Source organism: Chlamydotis macqueenii, chromosome 1 (genome assembly GCF_036417535.1).
Source record: "Chlamydotis macqueenii isolate bChlMac1 chromosome 1, bChlMac1.mat, whole genome shotgun sequence".
Lineage (NCBI taxonomy): Eukaryota > Metazoa > Chordata > Aves > Otidiformes > Otididae > Chlamydotis > Chlamydotis macqueenii.
Genome location: NC_141556.1, coordinates 191,078,616 through 191,099,916, shown reverse-complemented (window position 1 = coordinate 191,099,916; position 21,301 = coordinate 191,078,616). Strand labels below are relative to the sequence as shown.

General features: G+C 38.9%; 1 protein-coding gene across 7 annotated transcripts in view; it reads right to left on the bottom strand.

Annotated features, from left to right (window-relative positions):
* Positions 1-21,301, bottom strand: part of STARD13 (StAR related lipid transfer domain containing 13) — a 302,655-nt gene that overhangs the window by 210,456 nt on the left and 70,898 nt on the right. For 6 of the 7 annotated variants that reach the window (XM_086771983.1, XM_086771980.1, XM_086771984.1 and 3 more), the window contains 2 exons: positions 13,899-14,045; positions 9,031-9,165 (listed from right to left, as the gene is read on the bottom strand). In XM_086771983.1, the coding sequence (XP_086628109.1) occupies positions 9,031-9,165; positions 13,899-14,045 (282 nt within the window). The remainder of the gene's footprint in view (positions 1-9,030; positions 9,166-13,898; positions 14,046-21,301) is intronic. The other variant, XM_086771987.1, reaches the window with a different exon arrangement.

Here is a 21,301-nt window from a genome sequence, read left to right as displayed (position 1 = left end):
AAAGTTAAGTGTAGGGAAATAAGGATCTCTCTTTATATTTGCATATGCATGGTATAATTTACTGGTATGGTTCCTGATCACCTCTTGTTATGCATTTATAGAGATTCTTATTTTGACAGATTGTATCCCACATCTACTGACAAAGAGTCAGGACATTTCAGTCGCTCCTTGAAAAGTAATGCACTTCTGAGGCTGTGTACTAATGCTGAAATGTAAGTTTAGCAATTTTAGATTAATAAGATTGCACTATTAAGAAATGCGACTGTGTTCCTGCAAACAGTCAGCGTTGTCAGAAATGCAACACAAAAACCAGCACTGAAGAGTACTGGTACCTTGCATTATAGTTTTTGCAAAGTAATTCAGCTCAACATAACAACAAATGTCATTCTAGAATATTGACTATTTCAATTTACATATGATAAATATTTCTGTAAAAGCCAAGTAGCATGTGTAGGCTTAATTTGGGATGCATATTAACAAACCTGCAGCTCTCATTTTGTCACTAAGGCTAAACCTAGACGGCAAATCTCACTGAGTGAGCTTGGGACAGTTATTTTGAGACAGGAATTGGGCTGGTTCAGAAAAGTGCTCACTCAATGTATTTCGCTGGCAGGCTCTGCTCTGGTTTTAGCGAAATCACCACCAAGCCCAGCTGCTCCGCTGCTATTGCTGTCCCTGGTGGCACTGCTGGCTGCCCTTGCAGAGGTGCGTCACCTCTATTTCCCAACTCCTCCTGCAGTCACTTGCTCTTTCAAAGCTTTTCTTGCAACATAAACAGATGTTATCAGTTTGAACTACATAAACAGTCATGCGATGCCAAGCAATAAAAATAACCAGTTCTCGTCTCCTCCCTATGCAGATTTGGACTTCATACACTTTTTGAACTACATCAAATGAACTTTACTCCAAAATGAATTGGAAACTTCAGTTTTACTTTATATTGCATGCAAAAAAAATGCATATAAATTATCTTGTCCATCCCTCCAAGAATAACTAATTATTGTTACATTATTTCTCAAAGCTGTTTTATGAATAAGAATGAAGGTCTTTCCTTTCTTACACAGATAACAGAGGTTGTTTTTTTTAAATTACACAAAACATGTCCCTTACCTCCAAATAATCCTTATGAAAACTAAATTAAAATAATGAATCTGATGCAAAATACTATGTAAAAAGGATACTGTTAATGTAATTGAAAATTACATAAATATTTTCATAGATCAAGTGACTTAACTGTAACAGTTCAAGGTAATATTAATTGCTGAATAGCTACATTAGGATTATAATCTTCAGCTGACTTCAACATTTTTGTCAGAAAAAAAATGGAACTGAGATAATAATTAAGGAAAAAGGTATGTTAAATATTTTATTTAAGGAATGCTGTGAAATTTGCCAAATAAACTATTTGATAAATACTTTTTGTTCAGTTCTGAAACACACCACAATTTGCACCTAAAGGAATCAGAATTATCTAAAAGATTTAATTTCCTTGGAACTGACACTAATATCTCAAGAGTCTCATCAATCAATAAGACAGGGGCTTTTCAGTCCATTTGGAGTTCAGTGTTACTACCGCCAAGAAATAAAACAATCCCCTCGCTATCCAACCATCTGCATGCAGAGTAGTTACGGTGCAAGATGTTGGAGTCTCCTTGCTAAAACAGTTTGAGCAAAATTTGAAAGGTATGTGCTAAATCATAATAAACAAGATGATTTGTAAGTGTGCATTTGGAAAAAAAAATTGGGCTGTGTGTGTTTGGGATGACTTGTGTTTCTCTGGGCTGCTCTTGTACTAGTGAAGACAAGGCTGCTAAAACACAAAAGAAAGTAAGTGAGCTCCAAACAAAACAACTCCTTTTCAATTCTTATCAGCTAAATGCAAAAGCAAAATTCCAAGGAGAAGCTGCAATAAAATTAACAGGTAACAATCCTGTCCTCCCACAAAAAAAAACATTTCATAATAATAGGACAGCACTTCTTACTATTATATGTAAACACTGCAATGCCAAGTTTCAGTTTAAAATTTCTAAGCATTGTTAAAAGGGATCCACATATCAAGATGCCATTTCTAAAACAAAATGGCAGTGGCCTATCAAATGGCTCTGTCATCTCTTTTTTTAAATTTTTGATACAAAAATCAGTAAGAATGTGTAATGCAACAGTCTGTTATTAGCCATGGCTGATACGCACAATAAGTGTATACTATTCACCTACCTTTTCTAATTTGGGGCCTCCTTCTGCCACCATCGGAACTGAACCCCTGAGACAGACAGTCTTTGGCATCAATCCTGCAAACACCACTCAGATCCTCGATCTGCTCAGCGAGACGGATTTAGTGTTTGCTGTTTTGGTGTACTTACATATTCTTGAGTCACAAAGCCTCATCCTATTTCCACTGAGGTTTCACCGATCTGCAGAGATGGGCAGACTGAGAATTTAGACCAGGATTTAGGACTGTTTAGAAGACGTATTAGATGATATTTTAATCTGCTAGTTTTCCTTTCAGAAGTTTTTGGAAGTTCATCCATTCATGTACAAATTATTTATCTCGAGCAAAGCTAAAATTTATACTGAGCTTCCCCTTTCCCCGTTCTCTGAACTCATCGTGGCATCGTGATTTCAGCGCAATGTGTAAGCGCTGTGTTGCCTGCTTCACAGACAGCTTTGTGTGAAGGAGCTGACTGACGGGAGGAGGGAATGAAGACAAAAGGAAAAAGAGAAGGGGCTACGCAGGGCTCTTATGATCGCAACCACTCCTTGCTGGGAGCAGACTTTGGCCAGAGCGCTGTCAGGTGCACTGGAAACAAAGTGGATGAGAAAGCCTGGGGTATTAGCTATATATATCAGAATACACAGCTCTCACTGTTAAAAATGGCAAGGAAGGAAGGAAGCCGTTTGGCCTTCACTCCCTATTAGCCTCCCTGGTTTTTTCTGGAGCAAGTACAGGCTTTTCCTGCGATAATGAATTCCTCTACTACCAAGAAACTAGTTCATCTCAAAGTGGGGAAGATTCCATCTTTCAGGAGCACATGATCATCTCAGAAAGGCCTGCAAGTCTTGAGTGCTCTTGGGGAAGAAGGGTCATGTCCTCACCGTGCGGGCAGAGCAGAGGAAGAATGGAAAGGCAGCCATCTTGTCCAGATGCGAAAAAGCCCACCGTAATGGGGTACAGCTGGAAGCACCTGACCACTTCACTGTGCCTCTGTCCCAGTGGGATAAACATCATGTTAGGTACTGAAAGCAAGAAGAAAAATGCTACATAGAAGTTTCAGGCTATCTGTGTCTCTACTGAAGAGCTAATTGGCTGATGTGATTAATATCAACATTAATCAACATTAGGAAAGCCATTCACATGACTAAAGGACACAGTTTGAAATTTATTTTTGCAAGAATGGGAACAACCGGTGTTAGAACTCCTTATGAGGAAGGATGGCCTGGAGGCAAAACCACAGGCCCAGGATTATGTACAGATTCTGCTCTTGACCATGCTGCAACCAACCAGTATGACTTGTAGAAAGTCAACAAGGAGCTGGTTTCTACGAAGACTTCTGTATCTCCTATCTGCAAGGGTTATGCTTCTCTTCAGCTGAAGTACAGACAGAAATCTTCAGCTCCAACAAAACCAAATAACCATGTCTTCACGGACACAATTTCTTTGAGAAGATGGAGCACTGAACACTATGTCTCCCTCACTCAGGTCTCGGCTTCTTATTTCATCTTGCACTTCATGGGTCATATAGAGTGGCTCGACAACAGAAGGGGCAGAGAGCTCTCTGAGGTAAGAAATCTTTGCCCTGAGGTTGCACAAGTCTTCTTGGGGCTTTCCTATCAACTTTTTTAACGTAGGGGCAAGGTCAGAGTGAAGCATGATCTACCTAACCTTCACCTAGGGAAACACACCTTACTAGATAATGGACGTAACTGCTGCTGTAAATTGTACCACGAAACAATAAATTTATGACCACATCCAGCAGTGATAGCGTGTGAAACTCATTTTAAAGTGAGCTTATATACACTTATCTTCTAATCTCAGATGTAAAATGAGGACTCTGCTTACATATTTCACGTAGAAATGAAGGATCAGCCTAAGGCTTGTAAATACTTTAAGATCCTCAAATTCCGAAAGAGTGCTTAGTAGAGATACAAATTGTTATGAGTTGTCACATTATAACTTCCTTCTGCACTGGACGTTGGCAGCTATCCGATAAAAGGCTTGTCACACACGCTCACTAATGGAATAATCTCTGATCCCTGCTGGTCCAAGGCCAGCTATATTGAACAAGTAGCATACGAGAAACACAATAATTCTGATTTTCCTTCAGCTGTTTTTACTTTTGAATTTCTCTGGCCTCAAACAATGTCAGAGAGTCAGGCAGGCATCACACAATCTACAGGGAGTATAGTCTTAGATTATGGTATTAGTTTTACACTTCTAAACAATGTCAGAAGATATCAGACATCTCTGGAACCTCTGACCTAAACTCTGAGACACTCTTTATAGCATTGAATAGCATTTCTCACAAAAAAAAAAAAAAGATAATAATATCTTCTTGAAAGAACCCCAATACTTTTCAGTCATGTGGGTTACAAGGCACTGATTTGCTTCCTATTTTCTGAATGAAGTGGCTTAGCTTCTATAGATAAACTATAGTTCTACAAGCTGGCACATATGCTGAAAGAAGCAATTCACCCTGTCTCATCTCCAGGCACTCTGACCCTCTCTTGCACCAGCCGACATATTCATGTGGCTGAGCAGTGAACCAGACCAAGAAGCCAGGTTAAAACAAGCCTGAAACCTATAAAATGAATCATTTGAGCCCTCTCAGTTTAATGAACTCAAGCTATCTGTGGAACTAAAGCTTAAGAAATCAAAATTGTGCACATCAACTGTACTTGAAAAGAAAATATAAAAGCAGACTTACCACAGATAAGGGAAAAAGCCCACCTTGTTACCAATATATGAAGATTTGTTTCCTTACTAATTCGCAGAGTGCATACTGCAGAGGATATTGTGTTATCTACAAGAGCTACAGGGTGTTTACTGATGGGGTTTCTACACCACCTGGTATTACACTCGTAAGTTAGACCATCCAGGTGTCAAAGTTTCCTCTGCTCAGTGCGTGGAGAGGCAGGCCCTGCCCATCAAATGCTAGGTCGTAACTTATATGCCATGGGAGGGATTTAGGTCACCCAGCTTCAAACATCAATCCCTCAGCCAGTCACTCCAGCCTCTTCAAATACTCAGCCATCCAACATCAGCACTTTGGGGGCACTTCAACCAGGTGACCTACATTCAGAGGACTACTTCAGGGTGAGGTGGATTTTGCTGTACAAGTGCTTTTTTCTCTACATTAATGAAATCTCTTTGATGTAGGCATGGACTTACAAATGCCAGCATTTGTCAGGTGAAACTTTACTGTTTGTCTCTCAGGCATCTGACTTCCCTACCACTTTAGGTACATACCTCCCTTAGTACCTCATAAATAACATTTCCCAGAGTGAAGTAACTTTTTAGGGGAAAGGAAGGAGGGGAGACCTGACATGATTTTCAGTATTAGTCTATCAAAATGTTGGAACAAGCATGAGTCATCTTTTAAAGGCATATAAACAGAATACCTACTGTGACACAAGTTTGCCAAATAAACTTTCATTGCACCTTTTAAGCTGTCAGCCTAGTTGGTATCCAGGAAAATGTGCAACTAACATCACTGTCTTTAGAACTGAACAACGGCGTCCTGCATAATTCTCTGCATATTATTCCTGAATTACAGAATCCCTGCTATTTCTAATACTGGTCTTCTTTGCTATAGTTGGTAATCCCAGTAAGTTATGGAGTATTTGGTTCTCTAAATGCCTGGGTATATGAGCTCCTGGGGAGTGGAGACAGATAAGTTCTTTTTGACCTCCTGACTCATAAAAAATCAGAAGAGAAGAAAAACTAGTTCATCAAAATACAACAGGACTGATTTATTTCTGTGTTACTCTGAAGTTATGTACGTATTATACCACTTCATGGTCATGGGAATTAAACAGATGCAACCCGAGTGTGACACAGAAGGACTGTCATTTGGATCCATCCTCTTTACTGTAATAAAAGTAACTTTGGCACGCCATTTTTAAAAAATACGAAGAAGTCTGTATCTTAAGGAATAAGCAGTAAAAATCCAGGTATCGGAGACATGACAGACTTACGCAGACTGCAGGCCGGGAGCTAGACACGGCATTATTTGTATTTGCCTGAAATATAGCACATACACCAAAAGCAGCACTTTGAAGAAAGCAAAATGATCTGCTGATCTGCCTGAATGAAATTTGCAAACACTCAGTTTCAACATTTATTCCTAATTTAAAGCACTGGCCAATTCAAAAAAGAGCCCAGTAATTTCTAAAGAAATTCTGTGCCTCCAGTAGGTCTCTGGACTAGCTGGTGCCCTAAGCAACTGTACTGCTTTCTGCATTACACTGCTGTTACTACAGTATTACAAAAATGTTTCCTACAATACATGGACTGTACTGATGAATATTTGTGAAATTGCTATTTATTGTACTAGTATTTCCTGAATTTCAACAAAAAGAGAAATGTATACTTCAGAAAAGAAAAAAACTCAAAAGTTAATTTCTCTGCCTTCTCTCCTACACACTTCTAGCCAAACAACAGCATTACTGCAACATCGCTTCAAAAATATTTACACAGTACTAGTGGGAAGGCAGTTAAGCAACAATACTTGTACATGCCTGAATATTTGGCCGAGGTAAAAAACAAATAAAGTTGGCAAATATCTTACTTTTGACTGAATTCTACTATCAATTCCAACTAGAACAACCAACAAATCAGAACAAATGTTTGTGCTTTTGCAGAAAATGGAAAACAGCAAACTTATTTTCTAAACAAAGGAAATAGCTGGTGGGAAGATAATAATGTTTTCAATTAGTAAGCAAGTGGAGCCCACCTTCAAATTTCCATTTCAATGAACTCATCTAATGAAATATAGAATTTATATGATGGCATACATATCATTCTGTGGTAGATGAACAGTATGACAGTTTTAAAGATACCTTTAATATAATAGATTTTGCTTTAATCAAAATTGCATAGATAACTTGAAATAAGCACCTTATCAGGAGAAAGAGAACTGCTGAGCTACTTACTTAATGTGTAATAATTGCTAAAATCTATTGGCTTTGGGATCACAGAAATGGAGGGTGGCATATATGATGCTAATATTTGAAAATGCCTCTGAAGCTATTTGTGGAAGAGATGCTAGTAGGCCTGATATGCATGGCAGAAAATTACCAGAAAGTATGCTTAAGAACAGAATAAATACATGGATAGTAATACAGGCTACCAGAGAAGCAAAAGTGTGGCTTTTGGAGGCCATGTGTCAGTAATCTAGACGAGTTATTTGAATGATCATGCAGATATGGGTGGTTTGGCTGATATAATGTACTTTATTTTCAAAAAGCTTCTGATGAAGTTATCTGTCAGACTCAAACTATACTGTCAAGGAGGAAAACCAAAAAAGATGCCAAGAAATAAAATGTCTTTTCATTGCTAACCAAAAGTTTTTTTTTTTAAAAAAGGTTAGGAGAAATTGGTTGCTTTCTTTTACAGTGGTTTGATATCACCTGACAGTCTCACAGATGTATGTTCAATACAGTCATAAATAACCTGGAACATGGAGGAATAAAAAGGGACAGAGTTTTCCGATGATATTACATTACAGAGGTTAATAAAAACAAAAACTGACTGCCAGTTGTTGCAAAGGACTTCATGATGCTGAATGAGCACAACATAAAGAGGCAGATAAAATTCAATACCAATACAGAGAGTCAGATACACTGAAAAAAAAACCCAGTCGCACGTATTCACTACTTCCTTCAAGATTCCTAAGATTCAGTTTTTCACAGTACAAGAATTACAGACAAATTAATAATCCAGTAGCAAATTTACAACAAGAAATGTTTTTTTTCACATACTTCACAATTCAACTTTGGAACTCATTGCTACAAGATGCTTTGAATATCAAAAGAACAAACAAATACAAATTAATATAAAAGACACAACTAGTGGCAAAAAAGACCATTGGGGGCTATCAATTACAAAACTGCTATATAGCATCTGGCTTCAATGTATCTGCAGGATAAATACCTCAAAAGAAGCTGAGATGGCTTCCTATCTGCTTACTCTGCTCTTACATTTCTTTCCTAAACATCCAATGCTGGCCACAGCCAAAGAAAGGACACTGGACTGTAAGTACCTTTGATTCAATGCAATGCAGGCATTTTTATGTTGTGTGATGATCATGGACACTGCTGGCACCCAAGTAATTTAAAACTGAGAGGCAAAACGATCTGCATTTCAGAATCAAGACATTCATCCTAAAATAGCTTACATTTAGCCATTGAGGAAGTGAATCAAAGCCTTTTGATAAAACCCTCTGATAGATTTTAATATACTTTGATTACAGACTACAGCATCCCCTTGTAAAAAAACTCCAAATAAATGTTGCTATTATTGGTTAGAAATAAGCCTCCAGAGCTGAACACTTCTGCTTACAAAGAATGTGGAGTGGAATCCACCCTGAGTTGGGCCTAACCAACAGCCAAATTAAAAATCCTAAGAGACTAATTCTAAAATAAGCAATGAAGAAAAAGATGCAGTAGTTCATTTGATGCCTGGAATCCATCACATCTAACCTCCAGACGAGATTAATTACTCTTTAGAAATGCCCATTCCTTTATACTCCATTAGTATAAAGGCAGTCCAAGTGACTTGTTCAGATGTAGAAGTCTTCACTAGAGTTATCTAAAATCAGATTAGATGAATCCCGCAGCCCTGGAGTCTCATTGAAGAGTGACATCACTTTTGTCTGTACCTCTTTTGCAAATCAAACTCCTCCGTACCGTGCAATAGTTGCAGAACAAATTACTTTGAAGAAATGCAAGGACAATTTTAATGACAAACAGTAAATTTTGAGGTTACTGAACCTGAGACTCAGAGAATGTTGTAAATATGCTGTAGCTACTTACATCGGTTTTAGGTCGCGCTCCAGTTGACACTGGGTAAGGTAAACAGCCTAGACCCTGGTAGTCTGCTCTTCTATTTTTCCAAGATCCCTTCCCTTGATGATCTCCATAAAAGCCTGCCTCCACTTGAACAGGGCACTGTAAGAGAATTTTAAAAACCCTGTTAATAAAGGCAAGTCATAAATATTTTAATGTGAACTGCAAGATAAAAACATTGGAATTTTATCTTTTTAAAGCTCTTTTTCTCTGATGTAAGGTAAACACTTGGCCTCAATCTTTTTTTTCTTAAAATCACCTGCTGCATCATTTTTCCATTTTGCTAAGTTAGACATCTAGATATTATGTGAAGTTGTTTCCCCAACAGCTAGTATACACAACTGGGAGAAGTGAAATACCTTCCTAAATATATCAAGGAATTGAATAACTTCTATGTTAGAAAGATAAATGGTTTAATTTGATTTATTTAAAACTAGCATTTCACTTTATTTCATGTTCATTTTTCTAACTTAAACAGAGACCCAGCAAATTCACATTTTCAAATCACAGACACTGAACTTGCCAAATCTACTTTGCCTTGTCCCCCAAACCTGGGGAGATCTCACTCAATTGCTCCACTCCCACACCATTTTTCAAAAGATGCCTATCCTAACTCTGGGTCCACATGTACCTGGCCACACTGAATGCAATACCAGGAAGAGACCAACTGTACAACATTTCTCCATGTATCCTGGTTTGCCTCAAAAGAACAAAAAGGTGCACGAGCAAGGAGCAAGCCGTGCTGCAATCCAGTTGGATCCATGCTGGGAACAATCAGGGAACCCAGGTCATGGGTGCACCGCAGAGCATTCCCAAGCTGTGGGGTACAATCAATCAAAATCAGTCCATTTTCTGGCTGTTCCCCTTCACAAGAGGACAAATTTGCCGCCAGTCTTTAACAGACACTGCCTAGTTCCCAGTTAGTACATTTTTAGGGCCGCATAATGAGGAGGCTTTGCAAAGCTGACAAAAGAACCAGTACGTGGCCCAAAAAAGTTTGAAGATAATACACTACTGCAAAAGATTTAAGAGAATGTGTAAGACAAAGACAAAATTTTGTTCAATGCAAGTCCTATCTCTAACAGAAGACCACAGGGTAACTATAATCCAACAGGATTTATGTGTCACTGTCCATGAATGACAAAGAACTAAAACTGAAAAACATGATTCTCATTCTTCAGATGTTGTTTTTTTTCCGTATTGAAACTAAGCAGCAGACATCAAATGGCAATGAGGCACGTACATCAAACAACAGTGAAACACATGGTTTACAGCAAGACTATTTTATCTCTGCTATCTCATTTACAAAGCACCTCCCTCTATATTGCTAAGAAAGACTTTTTTTTCAATGGGAAGCTACAGGTTTTAGAGGAGCAGTACTGTTAATTGGATGAGGCTCTGGGCAACCTGATCTAGTCGAAGATCTCCCTGCTCCTCACAGGGGGGTTGGACTAGATGACCAAGGGTCCCTTCCAACCCTAACCATTCTATGATTCGATGATTAATTGCACTTTTCCAAAGCTGGCAGTTTTGCTGTTAGTACATTCAGATAGCCCAGGTTTTTGTGCTTACAGTATGTATTTAGGGCATTGGTGAGAGAATGTTTCAGAAAACAATTTGTTGCCAGTTATTTTTTTTTATACCTTTTCTGGATCAGATACGGAGTCATCCTGCTACTGTCCAATGCTGTTTCCCAATAAAAAAACCAACCAGCAGTAACTTGCAGTTTACACAGATGACTGAACAAAGAAAGTTAAACCTCTTAGAATTTTTTGAAAAGTTATTATGTTTTGGAAAATACCTTAAATTTGTTCACCAAAATACTACAAGACCCTCTACTCTTACCCACTAAGTCCCATAACATTTATTCACCCAGTCCATTTTCATTAACTAGCAAATATTTAGACTTCTTCCTGCAAAAATTTTGTCCAATAGATTATTATTAATGATAGATATCTTCACAACAGAAAAATGTAAACAATAATAAAATATCAAAGACTTACTTCCATGAACAGATGAAAAAAAATCCTTCAGTAGAAAACCAACTGGCTCAACCCAGTGATCAAATTACAGAGTGTATTCCTGAGACACAGCTTCTGTCATATAAAATAAATACTCTGTCATCTCTTTAAAAATGCCCACACCCTCAAGATACCAATTTTTAGAGCAGGAGCTCCATACAGTAGTCACCTACTTCTGAGACCTTGGATACACAAGTAACTTTGCTGGAGACAGCAAAGGGCATCCCATCATCAGTACCACAACAGATTGTCCCCGACTCTTTTCTTGCTCTGATCTTGCTGGTCACATCAGGAACACCTTTGTGTTAAATGACCTCTCCAGCTCCTGTAGTGAAATTGGCTCTTGGAGGCCTAAAGGACATTTGCAGTCTGCCAAATAAGGCCACAATAAAAATGTGGCTGATTCACATGATATTTGCCTGTCCATAGACAATTTAAATGAAGCAAGCTCTGCTGCTTGAGAGTGGGAAGAAGATGTGACCTGATAAAGAGGAGTGTAACTGCTCAAATATCATAGTGAGCAAAATGGTGACTCTCATAGAATCATAGAATCTTAAGGCTGGAAGAGACCTCCAAGATCATCAAGTCCAATCATCAATCCAACGCCACCATGCCTACTAAACCATGTCCTGGAGTGCCACATCTACACATTCTTTGAACACCTCCAGGGATGGTGACTCCAGTACTTCCTTGATCAGCCTGTTCCAGTGCCTGACCACTCTTTCAGTAAAGAAGTGTTTCCTAACATCCAATCTAAACCTCCCCCGCCACAACTTGAGGCCATTTCCTCTCATCCTATCACTAGTTACTTGGGAGAAAAGATCAATGCTTGCCTCCCTACAACCTCCTTTCAGGTAGTTGTAGAGAGCAATGAGGTCTCCCCTCAGCCTCCTTTTCTCCAGACTAAACAATCCCAGTTCCCTCAGCCGCTCCTCATAAGACTTGTGCTCCAGACCCCTCACCGGCTTCTTTGCCCTTCTCTGGACATGCTCCAGCAACTCAACATCCTTCTTGTACTGAGGGGCCCAAAACTGCACACAGTATTCAAGGTGCGGCCTCATCAGTTTTTGTATTGATGTTATAAACATCCTCAAAATCTTTTTGGATTTATCCAAACAGATGCAACTATCGGTATGGGAAACAAGTGTGCCAAGACCAGTGAGACTGGCTTGGAGTTTGGTTTTATCTGCATATTAAGCATGATCAGCTCTCTATCACTAGCACAGGCATTTGGTAGGAGAATATGTCCCAGGAAGAAGGCTGTGCCCAAAGTCCTGGCTTCTGTACTCAGAAGATGTCTTGCCACTAGGTTTCAGTATGGGAAGTGCAAGCACCTGGGATGTTGGTGTCAGCATTCCCTATGCAACCACTTTTGATGTTGTTCTTATGTATCAAAGGGCATTTGAAAACACTGTCTATTTAGATTTGCTTTTCTGCTGTCTACATGCTACATGCCCTTCACGGAATGCTCCAGAAATGGATTTGAAGTCCAGTGTCCTATGATGTTCAAGTCATCATGGAAAAAGAATGACGCCCAACCAAACCATGGCTTTTGCCTTAGTAGGATATGCATAGCCATAAAGTCACAGGTGTTCGGATCACCAGTTAGCAAAACCAGACTGCCTCACAATGGGAAGTGCTTGAACTCTAGTGGCTTGGACTTCACTTTCAGGCAGAAAAGTAGACTACACCGCCACCGTATTTTGACAGAAGACATTGAGCAGTTTCCTACAAGAAGCTAGAATACCATTCATTAATAGACAAGTTAATGATTAAATGAATTCAGTTGGACAGACCTGATTCTGACTTGATGACATGTACAAGAAGAAAGAAATAAGAGACAGTCATGGCCACTCTGTTACTAACATTCTCTCTGCAGAATATGAAAATGCATACTGAAAAGAGCAACACTCGAGATGCAAGATCCTGAACTTCCCACCTTGAGAGACATTAATCATTTACAGTGATTTGCACAGACATTTACTGAAATAATTTACTTTTACAAAGTAAAAGCATTAAAACAGTAGTGATGGAAAAAGTGTTCAAACAAGCTCACCTTCCAGGAATTTCAAGCCAGCACTAACATTCAGAACTGCAAATCCAAACAACTCTCTCTTAAGAACTGACTTTAATCACAGCCTAAAGAACAGAAGAAACACTCGTACTTTACACACTGTTCACTCTCCAGTTACTTACTTCTATAAAAAACCTTGCTTTTTCAAAAATTACTAAAATAGTATCATTGCTCCTTAATCCCATTTGTCCTCAAAAGAAAAGCTTAGGAAACTGCATGTCATCAACTGATGCCATCACAAAATATTCTTCATCACAAATAGAGGAATGCACTCTAAATAAATTATTCTCATAAAATAAAGAAACAAAGACATTAATTCAACTCTTAATGAAGATACACAGTGTCCCTCTTGCTGATAGGTCTTTCAATAAATATAACAAGTGTAAATAGGCTAGCACTGGAATTTTAAATTAACAATATTCCATCTTGAAAAACTATCAGATGCAATCATCTGGATTCAAATTTCCCTCTGAAAAAGGTGTTTCATGATTTTAAGCCATACTGACAGAAAACTTACAAGTTTCATCCTATAACATTTCTGTTTATTGGTTGTTAGTTGTCTAATGTCTCATGTCTCCTCATGAGATTTTGCTGTTATTGACTGAAAACTGTAACTCACTTCATCCTTGAACCTGAGCTTCTCACTCTATGCAGAAACACAACCAGATCTGAAAACCATGCCTTGATGAGTATCTGATAGCTAAATGTTAGAAAATGTATCATATGACACACATTCTTACCAGTTCCTTGTGCCTTTTGGTAGAAGGAGTACTGGAGGGAGAAGAGCTAGCACTCAGAGCTTCTTCAATGTCTAAATTCAACTGTTCCAGCTTCTTCATAAGACATGACATAGAGTCCGACCATTCAGATCCTTTTTCTGGCTGGGTCTAAAAGAAATCAAACATACATGAAGTCTTAAAACATTCAAGCCTTTTGTGACTTGAAGACTCTCATTCTTCTGGCTAGCCCTCAAGAAAAAAAAGCTGACCAGCTCTTTCCCTGTCCTTAGGTAACTTTCTCCATTTAGAAACCTTCAATTGTCACTCAGTCCTGATAACAAATGTTCATAACTGCTCTTCATACCCAAATGATCACACTCCATCTCTGCATATCTGAATAGCTTTCTAGCACTTCATCTTGGGTGAACCATTGCCAGCCCAAGCCAAGCACAACCAAGACCAAAATCAAAATAACTTCAATGTCTCCTCCTTAAGCCATTTCTATTTTAGGAACTCTCCACTGATTGCTTGCTGTCAATAAGGACCAAGACATCCAAGGTCAAGGACCAAGACTTTATTCCTTACTATAATTCCAGACTTCTTCCAAGTCTTGCAGCTTTCTTCTGTCTACCCATTAGGAGTATCTGTCTGCACGGCTATAATACTTCATTGGTATCAAACGTTTTCTGTTTTCATTAGTGCATTTCCCCCTTTTATTTAAACTCCTTCATTGTATGATGGAAATTTTAATCCATTGTAGTGCAACTGCCAAAAATACTTTTCTTGTTCCTTAGTTTCCTCCAAATCCTTTCCAGTGACTCCCCTTAAGCATCTTTCCACGGCAGTCCCTGTGCATGCTGCCATATTATGCCTCATTTTCCTCATTCAAATAACTTCTAAAGAGCCACAAGAAAAATACAGCCACAGTGACCTCTCTGTCATCACAGGCAGCTACAGCTCCCCAGATGAGTCTCTGTCCTGGAGCTACTTCAGTTCTTTCATTATTCTTACTTTCACAAATAATACATATTTTTGCAGAGACAATCATTTCATAGCATGCAATTCCAACAGACTGAGCGTACAAACTCTAATACTACATTATTATCCTGCCAAAATCCTAAGAGCATCATACCAACACTCCACGATACCTAGGGGAGCTAGACGAATGTTGTTATTATTCTTACCTGACAAATCCTTATGGTGATTTGTTTCCTTATGAAAGTTTCGCAAGTGGGACGGAGAGATAATTGTAATTTGCTCACTATCATAAAAAAAAAACAACTTTATAAACAGAAACCAGGAGGCTCACTCCAGTATTGCACTGACACATTATTACTAATGGAATTGCTCGTCTTCACCACAGTAGCTAAGTCCCCAGATCGTCAGACATCTGGTCCCACATTACCAACAGATGCATGTTCCCTTCAGAGGGGCTAGTATTATCTTTGTAGAGATTGTTTTGAAACACAGAAAATTAAATATCCAATCTTTAGTTTTCCAAATCTTGATTTGGAATTTCACAAATTTTTATAGTTTCTCAGTATTTTTCCTGAAATGCTGTTAAAGATGCTAAGCTGTATTTCAACTCTGTAGCTATTAAAATTAGTTAAACAAAGTCTTTGATTATTTCCCATTGTCTTCCCAAACATTTTAAAGTAAAATATAGGAAATACAGGATGTTCCAAAGAAAGCAAGTATGAAAAGACACTCCTCATGTTGAATCCTTTCTGAGTGAGATGACCTTACACAGGAAACGTGCATGTTAATAAACGTCTACAGCACTCATCTCTAGACAAAGTAAAGATTCTACATTTTCCTGTAGTTATGCTTCCTCACGTACCAAACTTCTCAACACTAAAGAACACGCAGAAAACCCAAGAACAAGTAAAAACCACATAACTCAACCCAAACTGCAGCAACAATGAATGTAGAAAGCCTGTCAAAATCTAATATGAAGGTTCTATTTCTCAACACAGTTAAACTGTAATTTACGAAAAAGAAGCTGTAAGAATGTACTTTCTTACACTCAGCGGCAAACAATTCTGAGGCAACAATTACATATGGAAATGAGTAAAATGTGTTTGAATTCAGTGAGTTATGCAAAAATTTTACTTGCCAGGTGACAAACTTTGAAGGTTACATTAGAAATTAAGAGTTTTGAGTTGAATAAAAAGTAGGAGAGATTTACACAAGTGCAAACAATCCATTTTCTGGTCCATGACAGAAAATAGTATTTTGGGGGGCTGGAGGGGTGTCTCAAAGGTAGCATTTTCCATTGAAAATGCAAAGATGAAAATTAATGAAAACTTTAAGAAAGGCTTCCAAATATTTCTGATAAAGACACTCCAAATGCATGTAATAATGCACATATATGATATAGTGTTACAGGAAAAATACAGCTGCATACATTGGGAGGCTCTATTTATCTTGACCAATACTTACCTACTGGAACAATACTGCTGGTATTCACCAACACTCTGCAATACATCCATATGAGCCAAATCCCCTTCTTTTTATAAATTTCTTGTTCTACTGTAACAGAACTCAAAACACAGCCATTCCTTAAAAATACAAGTCCTAAAGAGTTTCCCCAAACTGTAACTCTCCTGACTTTCTCCATTCAGTTCTGTCTTTTTTAGTTCAGCAAGACGCTATATTGTGTCTATTAAGGGAATGAGGACAAAGATGGGTTTCATTATCCTTCAAGATAAAGCCAAATGAGCCTAGTCAACAAACGCCATTCACTAATTGGAAATTTGGCACAAAAGCGCCATTTGGAACAAATGCTGATTGGCTATGTATTTCAAAGGTTGCCTGAAATTCCTGCTGAACAGCAAAAACATGATGCTACTTACACTGAAAAATATATAGCCTGCCCAGTAGGACTTCTATCCAGTGAATAAATTCTGCCTAATCCATTCACAAGGAACACAGCTTCCCAGTGTTCAGCCCTAGAAACTAAGTTGGATGCTATCAAAGTGCTCAGATGAGCTGAGTATCGGTGTACCCTACCCATAGCAACTGCAAGAGACAGTAGGGTCAGAGCATCTTTGGAAGTTTTTGTGTCTCGCCCTTCTGGAGGAAAAAAAATCTCACTCTAAATTATCTGAGAATCATGGTCTGCTTTATTTATTGTTTTTCCCTTAAAAAGGTGTACAGGGAGAACACTCCTTTCCATATATTCCCAAGGTCTCCTTTCTTTCTTGGAGCCGTGGTCATTCAGCAATGCATAGGAATGCTGTTGTCTTTTGAAGAACCTGAAAAGCTTAAAGATAGAAGTGTGTTACAGGAACACTTCTAGTATGTTATCTCGGAATACTGAATCATAGAATCATTTAGCTTGGAAAAGACCCTTAAGATCAAGTTCCAATGCTTGACAACCCTTTCGGTGAAGAAATTTTTCCTAATATCCAATTTAAACCTCCCCTGGCGCAACTTGAGGCCATTTCCTCTCATGCTATTCTAGACAGTTGAGCAGTAGTAGAAAGTGAGACCAGAGAATCCCTTGTCAAACCAGTCTTTCAAGGTGAAGCAACCTTGTCTATGAAGATCATGTCATAAATTAGGCAGAGCATGACATACTGCCCTTGAAAATGAACTCCTTTGCCATATGGATTTCGCAAGTCCCATATACTCAGGTTAGACAAAAAAGAATAAAAATATAATAAAACAGAAGTATCATCCTCTGTGCTAAATATAAAATTGGTATGCACTTCCTCAAAGCAGTTACAAATGCAGCTATTATGCTTCAGACAGTTATTGTATATGAAGAACTAACCCAACTGTTTAATATTTACTAAGACACATTTGGCCATCAGCCAAACATAAAATTTAGTTGCAGGTTGCTACTTCCTACGCAACCACAGCTTGTTTTAGAACAGCAAGCTTAATGTTTTTGTTACATGTACACATTCATATCCAGATCCTGTGTTCACTTACATAGCTGAAATTTCATTACTACCAATAACAAATTACAGAGGTAAAACAAGGTGCAAAATTATGGTCGATCACCTAAACAATTACTTGTTCTTTCCTTAGATTGAGAAGTAAATACATTCCAGACATGAATTTGAATTTGTGCCTTTTGGACCAAAGGCTTCTGCACCCTGTTTTTCAGCTTTCAAGTGTTCTTCACTAATCTTATTCAGTGAAAACATCTGTGATAAAAGGCATATTTGTTTCAATGTTTTGCCCATGAAGCTTATTGCAATAGGCATAATAGCTGCCAGCAAATCTAAATTTAAACTGAAAGAATGTGGCAGAAATGAACAAGTCCATATAGAACACTCAGAGGTCAGGGTTAACCTCACTGCCAGACCTCATCCTATACTGGAAGCAGGAAGGCTTCCAAGTGAAGGGTTATGAGAAAATTGCACAACTCTAAATTTATCTGATAACTTGTGGCTTTCACTTCAGAAACTTTCAATAGGTCCAATTGTTCTGGTAATTAATGTATTGTACAACTTTGAGTGATAAATTACTAACCTCCAAATAAAAAAGCCACCAATGCTACTTAACCCTCCTTCCTAATATTAAATTGGTTTAGATAAAATTCTCTCTGAGGGACAGCCTAGATCCATAAAGAATGATTTTCTGGAAATATTTCAGAGACCAAATATCATATTTTGCTCTTGCTGCACTGATGGGGCTCCTCCGTTCTCAAAAGAAGCTCTGTGTAAAAGAAGGTCTCTCAGGCACTGCTGGCTTTGCCTACAGGGGCTGGGGGAGGAAGCCAGATTGGTTCCTTACAGAAAATCCTTCAAAAAAAAAAAGTATTTCTAATACAAAGAACGTCTTATTCTCAGAATAGATTTATACATGTCTTCTATATTGAAGATAAAATATTTCAAAGGGAATTTTCCCTCATATCCCACTAAAGTGTTAGTTAAATACAGAGCTTTTAGATGCACAACTAACTCGTGGCACCCTCCTCCTGGAAGTCAGGTAAACTCAACTCTGCAGCTAGCAAGCTTTCCACTTCTAAGAACTGCACTGCTATCCATCTGAAATGATCAAGGAAAGACGCTTCAGCCTCTCAAGTCAGGAGGCAAAACCACATGCATAGCTAGGTTGCTGGGAAAAAGAAAGCTCTTCACAGACATCGCATGAAAGTCAGAGCAATCTGGATCCTTCTGATCCCCAAAACATGGAAGCATTCAACCAAGATAGGCTAATAGGATCTCAGCAGTTTTCCCAAAAAAAAAAAAGTACAGAAATACTAATATAAAGATACTGTTAATTTAATACATTTTAAAGGAAACACCTTTTCCAGAATGAATTCCTTTCCCCTAAGCCTAGTATATTTACATTTCTTAAATACGTCCGTGTATGGAGCTTTGGTTTTCCTTCCTGTCCAGTCACTTTCTCCTTTGAGCTTTCCTGCCTGAGGGTGCGCTGCCCCAAGCTACTGACTTCTTCAACCAGGTTTTCAGAAGCAACACAAGTTGCACCTGTATGAATCTTCTAAGTGTTCAATGCTCTAGAGCAAATTAAACTGATTTTTAAAGACACTTAAGGTTACTTCTGGCTTCTCTCCATTTCCCCTTACAATGTCACCACATAACTGACCACATCCTCTCTCACTAAGTTTAACCGTGCATTTCGATAACCTACATGGTTGCCTTTTAGCAAATCACTAGCTATGTCTTTGAGAATTAATACAGTACAAAAAAGAAAAAAATATTGTGGAAATGCTAACTTCAAGACACAGAACAATAAAGATATATGCTTGGGGTTTCAAGTCCTAAAAATGTATGATTAAAAGGTGCAGAATATGGGAGAAAAGAGGGAACCCAAAAAGGTGGTACCATGAGAAAATAATGTACTACAACCCTTAACACATTTATTTGATTATTTGACTATTTGAAAGATAAACTTATAAACTTGTAGGCTCTATTTCCACCAAAGTGACTCAGAGTAACCAGTCCCACCCATATGCTGCCTTCAATCAAAGTTAGCCTCAATACAGAAGTCTCAAGCTCTTCGCCTTGGAATGAATTGTACGATTTTGACACATGGAGAGAAAAAAACAACCAGGAGAAAACTAAGAAAACAGCTCAGAAAATAACAAAAAATCCTATTTTATCAATGGCTGGCTAGCCTAATAGCCAGTCTCTGATAGCAGTCAGCAGCTGATGCCTAAAGAAAGGGTGTAAGGACTGGGCAATAATCAAAGAATCACAGAATGGTTAGGGCTGGAAGGGACCTTCAAAGGTCATCTAGTCCAACCCCCCTGCAAAGAGCAGGGACATCTCCAACCAGATCAGGTTGCTCAGAGTCCCATCCAACCTGGCCTTGAATGTTTCCAGGGATGGGCCATCCACCACCTCCCTGGGCAACCTGTTCCAGTGTTCCACCATCCTCAATGTAAAAAATTTTTTCCTAATGTCTAATCTGAATCTACCTCTCTGTAGTTTAAAACCATTACCCCTCATCCTATCACAACAGGCCCTGCTGAAGAGTTTCTCTCTGTCTTTCCTATAAACCTCCTTTAGGTGCTGGAAGGCCGCTATAAGGTTTCTCTGGAGCCTTCTCTTCTCCAAGCTGAACACCTCAACTCTCTCAGTTTGTCCTCACAGGAGAGGTGCTGCAGCCCTCTCATCATCTTCATGGCCCTCCTCTGGACTCACTCCAACAGGTCCACGTCCTTGTGTTGGGGGCTCCAGAGCTGGACACAGTACTCCAGGTGGGGTCTCACGAGAGTGGAGTAGAGGGGCAGAATCACCTCCCTCGACCTCCTGGCCATGCTTCTTTTGATGCAGCCCACGATACGGTTGGCTTTCTGGGCCACAAGAGCACACTGCCGGCTCATCTTGAGCTTCTCATCCACCAGCACTCCCAAGTCCTTCTCCTCAGGGCTGCTCTTGATCCATTCTCTGCCCAACCCATGTGCAGGACCTTGCACTTGGCCTTGCTGAACTTCAGGAGGTTTGCACAGGCCCACCTCTCCAGCCTCTGGATGGCAAATAACTATATCATAAGCTGGTATTTCACACAGGATGCTCTCCCAGTCTTCAGTACCATAAGCTGCATGTTTTCTCACAACAGTGAATATTAAGCAGCAAATTGAACAGGACTTTCATGTCAAGTAACCAAAGTCTGCCTGTGTCCTAGATTATTCTGGATTTGATCCAAACATTAAAAATTCAGTGCAGTTCTGGCCGAATTCTCAGATCATAGCCAACAAAACCATAACAAGGGCAGCTCTTTAGTCACATTTTGACTTAGACATGCATGCTACAAAACACTGCAAGGTCCACAGCTCCTCCTGAAACTCCCATCTTCTATTAGACATGATCATGGCCTGACGGAGGTGCAATAGAAGTAACACACGATTCTGAATTCTTCTGTGATGATTTGTGAAGGTCTCTGGTAAAGAACTGTCTAGTCTAAATACTAGATCATTGGAGCAAATAAATACTTTA